This window comes from Galeopterus variegatus, unplaced genomic scaffold, assembly GCF_000696425.1.
Source record: "Galeopterus variegatus unplaced genomic scaffold, G_variegatus-3.0.2 Scaffold7652, whole genome shotgun sequence".
In the NCBI taxonomy this organism is placed as follows: domain Eukaryota; kingdom Metazoa; phylum Chordata; class Mammalia; order Dermoptera; family Cynocephalidae; genus Galeopterus; species Galeopterus variegatus.
This window is the reverse complement of record NW_007733763.1, coordinates 57,477-67,812: the sequence shown is the minus strand read 5'-3', so window position 1 is coordinate 67,812 and position 10,336 is coordinate 57,477. Positions and strand designations below refer to the sequence as shown.

General features: G+C 34.8%; 1 protein-coding gene across 1 annotated transcript; it reads right to left on the bottom strand.

The window, feature by feature from the left end:
• Window positions 1-633: 633 nt before the first annotated feature.
• On the bottom strand, window positions 634-1,632 carry LOC103607719 (vomeronasal type-1 receptor 4-like). Its single transcript, XM_008592189.1, has one exon. It carries the CDS (start codon window positions 1,630-1,632, stop codon window positions 634-636), a length of 999 nt encoding a protein of 332 aa, XP_008590411.1.
• Window positions 1,633-10,336: the final 8,704 nt, after the last annotated feature.

The window sequence follows — 10,336 nt, the reverse complement described above, 5'->3', positions numbered from 1 at the left end:
CCATAAAAAAATGAAATACTGCTAGTTGCAATGATATGAATGAGCATAGAGAAAATCATGCTCAGTGAAACAAGGCCAAAACAGAAAGAGAAACATCACATGTTATTATTCATAAATGGGAGCTAAAAAATGAACAAATATAAAAAAGAATGAAAGAAACAAAGGTGAAATAATAACTTGATCTTTCAAAAGGAGAAAAGAGAACAGAGGTTAGCAGAGGCAGGATGGGGGAGAGGGCGTGCGTGGAAAGAAGAAATTGGTAAATGGCCAGATCAATTGACTACATTTTATAATGTTGAATATATTAATTATCCTGATTTCAGCATCACATATGGCACACAAATATTGATATTCAAAAGAGTACCCCAGAAATATGTACAATCAACTATGTTCTAATAAAGAAGTTTTAATGAAAAATTTTTAAAAATTAGTTTTATTAATATATGGAAATAATCCTTTCTACAACATAACTTAAAAATGTAATCAGTGAGAAATTTATTAACATGAGATTTCTGCACTTTTATGTATATTAAGATTTCAAAATCAGAATGTTTTCTAAATCCACAGAATATCTTAATTCTAACTAGTCTGATTTCAGTAGTGAGCAACCATATGGCTATTATATATAAATATTTAATTTGTTATGGAGACCCCTCTTTTACAAAAGGAAGTAGAAGATGTCAGATTAGCCATTCTATTCTCTTTGAGACAAGGTAATTGTCTTCTTTGAAGGGGAAAAGTAAACTGGGAAAAAATTTTGTTATTTTTCATCAGTATGAATGGAAAGATTGTAGGGTAGCATGAAGAAAGAATTCCACTAATCTTTTCCAGTCTTAAGTTTTTCTCAGGTCTGTAAAGCAAATAAAAGGTCATAACGTTGTTTAAGCAATAAAAGAACACAAACAAGCTTACCAGTACTAGGATAGTGTGGGTGGCTTTGTATTCACGAGAGGTCTGGGAAGATATGCTGGTGTTGTGAAGATGCTGGGTTCTCCTGTGATGTCTGTAGAGGAGAATAACCATGTAGATGTTGGTCCAGATCATGAGGACCACAAATAGGAGGTCACGAATCACAATGCTGCTAAGAAATGATGATGAATCCTGGAATCCAATGTACCTTGTTTCACAGTAAACGTGACAATATCCTTGACCAAGCATGGTGAAATTGGTACTGGCTCCTACTGTTCCAATGATATTGATGTAGATCAGCATGTTGATAATCCAGACGAAAAGACAAGATAGAAAAATGCATGTGGAGAGTTTAAATTTAAGCCATGCCCATCTAGAACTATTGGGACAAATAGTGATGGCTTGAAACGTACTCAGGAGTGAGGTAGTACAGATGGAAAGACCCCGGGTCACTCTGTACATATACAAAACTGCTTTACAACCAACATCATCCATGACATGTCTTACCCCAGAGGAATGCGTGCTTTCTGGTATTAGTACAAACATGATGGTCAAGACATTGACCAGGGTCAGTTGTGTGAAAATCCAACCTATGGGCTTCTTCAGGTGAGACTTATTTAATAAGCTGTACATATATAATACAAAGAGAAATGAGTTCCCCATGAAACCAAAACAAATCTGAGACAGAAGAAGAAAAACAAAAACTGTGTCATTTAGAAACATCTTAATGACATTTGAGATGTTTTAATTATCCAGGCCTCCAATGATAAATTAACATATTATATAGTAAAATTATAAATAATGGAGCCTGTGGAAGAATATATTGATTGACAGTTCAGTATGAGAGGAGGATTTTGTAATGTCCAACTCCTTTGTATTTCAGGCCCAGATGTGGGATTTCCAGTGACTGGATTCGAGGGATTCTTGAGAACCATAGAGTAAAGTAGTTGGTGTTATGAGGAAGGAGACAGCCAAATACTAATGGTCTGCATTCTTGTGTATTAGTTAGTATACCGTGTTGACCTGTATGAAAGACAAATTTGCATTTTTAAGGCATATTTTCTACACTCGAGTATCTTATTGAATTGTGTCACTCAAACTATGTTCCAATATTTTAACCTTTCTAAAGAACCCTATGCTTCTAACACACAAACAGTAGCATGTATATTTTAATTTATTTTTAAAAGCTTTGATTGCATCCACAACTCTTTCAAGACAGTAATCATTTTAAAGAGTCATCTAAGATGTGTTTTCCAAATAAACCCTTTTTATTTTCCCACCCCAACACATGGGTCAATGAGTGGCGTTCAAAGATATTTTTGGTAATGAGAACTTGATGTAGAGCCATTGACATGCAGGGAATAGATGCCAAAATATCTGCAATATTTTTTGCAATGCTCAGAACAATCCCCACCACAAGGAGATTTCTGTCCCTTCATGGCAATCATACCATGGTTGATAAACCCAATCTGATAAAGTTCATGTATATTACTTATTGCAAATTATCTAAAATCCGCATTTTGTTCTGGACATTTTTTGTATGCTTATTTTAGGAACAGAATTAGTAGGTCCACACACAAAAAATAGGAATGATATGTCATTCATTAAGGTTGACATTTAAATTCATAATGCTAACATTTCAGCTTATATTTATTGGATTTTGGAGTTATTTACCATATCATTCTCTTGAAGACTCATTCTTCTACTCATTCATTTGTTTCTGCCATCAAATATAATCCTTCTATTCTAAATAAACTGCTACTGAGCGCTGTATATATCTCCTTTTATATAAAAACAATGTCCATAAGAGTATTCTGAACATACCAGGCTGTACTTTCCCCCTTTACGATAATGCTCTACTCTGGCATCTATTTTACCACAGCGAAGATATTCTCAATGCCTAGTGAAATGGAGGAACAACAAAAGTATTTATTGTACACACAATATGAGAGAATTATTCCTCCGTAATTTCTTTAACTCCCTCTTGCAACCCTTAGTTAATGTTATTTTACTGAACTATAAATGAATATACACGTTTGTGGGGTACAAAGATGACTCTCAATACTTGTGTACAATATGTGATGGTCAGATCAGGATACTTAATTTATTTGTTATGACAATGCATAATCATTCTAAAAGTCCATTAACCAATTTCTCATTAATTCCGATCCCCTATTCCCTACCCCTTTCCACTTCTAGTAACTATAGTTCTGTTCCATCCTTCTGAAAGTAAAATGTACTACTGTGATTGTTGCTCCTTTTTCTTTCTTTCTCTTTTTCTTTCTTTTTCCTTCCTTCTTTCCTTCTCTCTTATTTATTTATCTATTGGCACCCAATTATGGATGTTAACATGCAGTATTTCTCTTTCTGTGCCCAGCTTACATTTCACTTAAAATACTTTTCTGTAAGCTCAACCAAGCTGCTGTGAATGGCAGAATTTCATTCTTTTTTAAGGCTGAGTAATCTTCCACTATTCATATATACCACATTTTCCTTATCCAGTCATCCATCACTAGACATTTACGCTGGGTTCATATCTTGGCTATTGCAAATACAGCTGTGATAATGGGAGGGCAGGGATCCCTACAGCATGATGATGTCCATTCCTTTGGGTGTTTACCGAGTAGTGGGAGTGCTGGATATCACGGTAGTACTACCTGTAATTGGCCTGAAAGTTTTTAATTTACATTTTATTATTTTGAAGTGTTTGAAATTATGATACTTGAAATAGTTCACAATTGTTGACCATACTCCCCCTTTTGAAAATATGATGCTTAATATGTGCTGTGACAGTTTTAGGTTCACCTTAAGCTCTTTGACTATTCATTACTTACTCGGTTACTAAGGAGTGGCCTGTCTCACTCCATACTATTAGCCTTTTCATTTAGTCCATTTCTCTCCACACTTCCTGTGCCTTAACTTAGCAATCCATACTATCTCATAAGTATATCATGCAGCTCAATTCCCATGATATACTTTAATATTTATAGTTTAGATTTCTTGCTACTGAGGGCGAGAGAACATGGGTAACATGCCTGGCTCCCATTTGAACATAGCCAACCCCAAGTTAGCACCCTTTATGATTGGATAAATGTATGAATCCCCACTCTATGAAGAACAAAGAAAGAGTAAAAAACTTACAATGAAAAATGACACCATGTGGTACTGGCATAGTTACGTTTGCAGCAATTTTGATACATAATAAAATAATATCCTGAGGAGAAATACAGATAAACAAACAATTTCAAACTATAAGACACACACACAACAGAGCAACAGGTTGACCATGTGCAGAAAAAGCATATACAGACTGTGAAATAATGAAGGTAATATATCAGTCACATTTGATCAAGAAAATAATGCAACCAGAAGCTTTTTAAAGTAAGGAATCAGTATTTGAGGTTACAGATCTGTGGATCATGCTTTATTGAAAAGAAAGTCACTAAACTCACAATGCTTTTAAGTGGCGGCAAAGAAGGCCACTAAAGAGAGAATGAAAAAATATTAATTGCCATGAATATCTTGTCAACAATATTGGATAAAGGGGTAACTTGCGGAGATGTCTCTTAGAAGCTTCCACATCTGAAGAAACTGCAGCCAGGTGCATGTTTGTTGGATTGAAGCATTTAGTATGAAAAGTTATAGGTTGCAGTTAATTGGGACTTTTTGTGCCTGTCATTGAGTCTGGTTGCTATTATATTTGAAAAATTATAAGCATCTTTCAAATTTTTATTTCCCAAATGAAATCGAGATATGTTTGAACAACTTTATTCTGGAAATTTACAGGGAAAGGAATTCCAGAGAGTGTGGCTCTGAGCCACATAAAAGCACAGGCAACAAAAGAAACCATAAACAAATGGGATTATATCAAACTACGAAGTTCTGTACAGCAAAACTATCAACTGACAAAGCCAAAAGACAATGTGTGGAATGGGAGAAAATATTTGCAATCTATGCATCTGGCAGAGGAATAATACCCAGAATCTAGAAGAAACTCAAACAATTTAACAGGAGAAAAACAAATAACCTGATTTAAAAATTGGCAAAGGAACTGAGCAGGCATTTTTCAAAGGAAAACGTACAATGGCCCAACAGATGCATGTAAAAATTTCTCAGTATCACTGACCATCAGATAAATGCAAATCAAAGCTACATTAAGATATCATCTTATCCCATTTAGACTAGCTATCATCAAAAAGACAGAGAACAACAAATGCTGGTGAGGATGCAGAGAAAGGACAACCCTCCTACACTGTTGGTAGGACTGTAAATTTGTGCCACCATTTTGGAAAATTAAATGAAGATTCCTTAAACAACTGCAGATAGGACTGCCATACCATCCAGCAATTCCACTGCTGGGCATATACCCAAAGGAATGTAAAGCATCATGTCAAAGAGATAATTGCACCAACATGTTTATCACAGCTCTATTCACAATAGCCAGGAGTTGTAACCAACTTAAATATCCATCATCAGATGACTAGATAAAGAAAATTTGGTATATATCACAATGGAGTATTGCTTTGTCAAAAAAAAAAAAAATGAAATATTGACATTGACAACATGGATGAACTTAGAGAAAATAATATTAAGTTAAATTATCCAGGCAAGGAAAGAAAAATACTGTATGTTCTCACTCATAAGTGGGAGTTAAAATAATAAACATATAAATAAAAAAAAGAAAGAATGAAAGATACAGTGTTCACAATAATACATTGAACTTTAAAAGGAGAACTGAGGTTACTAGAAACAGGAAGGGAGAGGGAGGGAGGAACTGGTAAGTAGCCAGAAGTAACAATGACAGTGTATGTTATTGAAGGTAATAATTATTCTGATTTAAGCATCACATATTGCTCATGAGTGCTGATATTCAAATCTGTACCTCATGGACATATGCGATCAACTATGTTACACTAAAAAATTAAATTAAAAAGATAAAAGAAAAGAAAAGAGATAGTGTTAAGTAGAAAAATTAAAGTCGAACACTGTCCACTCATTTGTCATCTTGATATTCATGTCTGTCCATTTTACTTGCAAGAATATCAGCAAAATAATGCTTCTAAATACAAAAATGCAATGATCCCTCTCTCAGAGAATGGAAAATTTACAAAACCATCCACAAAAGTAATGACAGAAATATGTCCATATACTTTTATTTGTTTACTAGTATTCTTCTTAAAACGTTTTATATCTTGTAAATTAAATTCTGTTTTATAGCTTTTAAAACTATTAACATATCATATCAGAGTTCAGGAAACAGGAAGAATAGACAAAAGAAAAAGAATAGTGGTATCTTTCTAGATAGGTAGTAAAAGAGAATGATAATAGGCATCTATGTCTGTATCTACATATAAACAGAGACACATATACAGACACAGACACAGATTATGACATGGAATGCTAAAAAATATTTATGTAAAAAAAGCTAGAAAAGGTAAAATAGACAAAACACTAGCTAGGTTAACAAAAAGAGGAGAGCCGGCGCATATAATAAAAATCCGAAATGAAAAGGGAGACATAACATCTGATAACACAGAAATATGAAGAACCATTAGAGACTATTATAAACAACTGTACGACAACAAATATGAAAATATGAAAGATATGGATAAGTTTCCAGACACATAAACACTACCCAGAATGAACCAAGAAGAGATAGAAAATGTGAAAGGACCAATAACAAGCAATGAGATTGAATTGGCAATCAGCTGTCTTCTGACAAAGAAATGTCCAGAACCACATGAGTATACAGCTGAATTCTATCAAACTTTTAAAGAGGAGATAATACCAACTCTCCTTTATCTATTTCTGAAAATGGAATCTGAAGCTACTCTCCCAAACTCATTCTATGAGGCCAACATAACTGTGACACTAAAAGCAGATAAAGGCACAACAAAAAAAGAAAACTATAGGCCAATATCCTTGATGAACATAGGTGCAAAAATCCTCAACATGATACTAGCAATCACAACATGATACTAGCAATCAAAAATCCTCAACATGATACTAGCAATCAGAATACAGCAGCACATCAAAAAAATTATACACCATGATCAACTGGGATTCACCCCAGGGACGCAGATCAACATACAAAAGTCAATCAATCTGATACATCACATTGACAAACTCAAGGAGAAAGACCACATGATTATGTCAATAGCTGCTGAAAAAGAATTTGATAAAATTCAACATCTCTTTATGATAAAGACTCTCAACAAATTAGGTATAGAAGGAAAGTATCTCAACATAATAAAAGCCATTTATGACAAGACCAGTGCAAGTATCATTCTCACTGGGGAAAAACTGAGGACCCTTCCATCAATAAGAGGAAGAAGACAAGGATGTCCACTCTCACCACTTTTATTTAACATAGTCCTGGAGGTACAAGCCAGAGCAATCAGGCAAGAGAAAGAAATAAAGAGAATCCAGATAGGAAAGATGAAGTCAAATTTTCTCTATTTGCAGATGACACGATACTATATATATGGAAAAAACTAAACACTCTATCAAAAGACTCCTAGATCTGGTTAATAACTTCAGTAAGTTTGAAGGATACAAAATAAATGCCCCCAAATCAGTTGCATTTATATTCTGCAATTTTGAATGAACAGAAAGAGAAATCAAGAAAGTAAGGCCATTTACACTTGCCACACAAACAAAATAAAGCACCTAGGTATCATTTTAACAAAGGAGGTGAAATATCCCTATAATGAGAACTACAAACCACTTCTGAAAGAAATTAAAGACACAAAGAGATGGAAAGATATTCCCTTCTCTGGGATTGGAAGACTTAACATTGTGAAAATTTCCATACTACCCAAAATGATCTACAGATTGATCTACAGATCAAAACGCCAATGACATTCTTCACATAACTGGAAAAAAAACAATTTTAACTTCCATATGGAGAAACAAAAGACCTCAAATAGGCAAAGCAATTCTAAGCAAAAAAAAAAAGGGAGGCATAACACTACCTGACTTCAAATTATACTACAAAGTGATTGTAACCAAAACAGCATGGTATTGGCATAAAAATAGACACTCAGACCAGGGGAGGAGAATTGAGAACACAGAAATAAAAAAATAAAGGAATGATGAGGGAAATAATAAATAGCCATGCATTAGACCTAGAGAGCAATCTTACTTCGTATAATGTAGCAAAATGGAGCAGGATATAGAAGGATCCAGGAATTAATAGATTGCTATTATTTGACCATATTGATAGGAGTTTTCTAACTCCATTAGAAAGTTTGAGGCTGAATTCTTTATAAGCATTTTCAAAGGTAAGAAAACTAAAAGTGAGGCAATGATTAACTACCAGAAAACCAAAAGATTATACAAGGAATCACAGTAATATATGACAATATATGCTAATATATGCCAATTACTATGTGGCAAGTGCTCCTCTGAGTGCCTAATCTTTTAATCCTCATAGCAGTTCTAACTGATAGGTATTATTGCTGTTCCCATTTTAAATATGGGGAAATTGAGGCAGAGAACAATGAAGAGATATGCCCCAAATCACACAGCTATTGTGGCAAAACCAGGATTTAAAGCCACGCTGTCTAGTGGCATTATCTTTGCTCTTAACTGCCTCTCCTTGTAATGTGTCAGCTGTGAAAAATATTTACATAGACATAAGCACTGAATATTGATTTAACATAATATAGTGATATGACAACAATATATTGGAAGAATGTGGGAGAAATGAGTTTGTGCATAGTGTGGGAGGTAGAAAACAACTGAACTCTTCCATTGTAGGCAGTCATAGCTGATGTATAAAATTTAAAAATCAAGAAAATAAAAGACTATTTACAAATATGAAGGTGATACCAGAAGAAATAGTAAGAGATTTCAAAGTACAGTTGTCCCTTAGTGTCCAAATGGGTTTGGTTCCAAAACTCCCCATGCAAACAAAATTCACAGATGCTCAAGTTCTTGATATAAACTAGTGTAGTATATCCATGTACCTACACACATTTTCCTGTATATTTTAGATCATCTCTAGATTACTTATAATACCCAATACAATGTTAACAGTACGTTAATAGTTGTTATACTGTACTGTTTGGGGAATAATGAGTAGAAAAAAGTCTGTACATGTTCAGTGCAGATGCAATCATTTTTTTTCTCAAATATTTTCTATATGCAATTGATTGAATCTGAGGATGCAGAACTCACAGACACAGACGGCCAAGTATAATTGTCTTAAGGGACCAGAACTCTGCACTGCAGAAAACGAAGGAAGAATCTGCTGGATTTTTGTTATTGTCACCACTGTTATAAGCCTTACATCACTCTACAATTATTAAAATTTCATTTTAATGACCAGGTTCTGAAACTGAATGTAGAGCAAGATTCCAATTCTTTGTAAAGAATGTATTAAAACTTGAGGGTCAGTACAGATTGATGTTTGTGTCCTCTCTGAATTCACGTGTTGAAGCCCTAACACCTAGTGTCACTGTATTTGGGTAAGGTGGCTCTAAGGAAGAAATGAAGGTTAAATGAGGTCATAAAGGTAGGGTCCTGGTGCAATAGGATTAGTGTCCTTATAAGAAGTGACACCAGAGAGCTCGTTTTCTCACTATCTCTGTGAATGCACCAAAGAAAGTCCATGTGAGGACATAGTGAGAAGGCAGTCACCTATAATCTTTAAAGAGAGATCCCAACAGAAACTGCTGGCATATTGATCTTTGACTTCTCTCCTCCAGAAAATAAATTTTTATTGCTTAAGAAATCCAGTTTGTGGTATTCTGTTGTAGCAGCCCAAGCAGACTAATACTGCTGTCTCATTTTGCTAACTGAAATAAGCCTATCAAAAAGGACAATTTCAATATGATTACACTTGTATGGGGTACCCATCATAGTCAGATTCATAGAAACAGAAGGTAGGGTGGTGGTTTCCAGGAGCTGGGGGAAGGGCGGAATTGTTTAATGAGTACAAGTTTCAGTTTGTGAAGACAGAAAGAGTTCTGAAAATGGACGGTGGGAATGGTTGCATAGCAATGTGAATGTATTGAATGTCATTAAACGGCACACATAAAAATGATGAAATTGGTAAAGATTATGTGTGTTGTACCACTATTTTTTAAAAGAAATAGAATGTACAAAAAAAAAAAAAGAATTCACACCTCAGGCTTATAGCAATCCAATATTGGACAAAGGCAACAACAATCTACATTGGGGGAAAGACTGCCTCTTCAACAAGTTGTGCTGGGCCGGCACGGTGGTGCACTCAGGAGAGTATGGCGCTTGGGAGCGCAGCGGCACTCCCACCGTGGGTTTGGATCCTCTATCAGGATGGCAGGTGCGCTCACTGGCTGAGGGCGGTGCGGGCGACACCAAGCCAAGGGTTGCATCCCCTTACTGGTCACAAAAACGACAAAAAAAAAAAAAAAAAAACAAAAAAAAAAAAAAAAAAAAAACA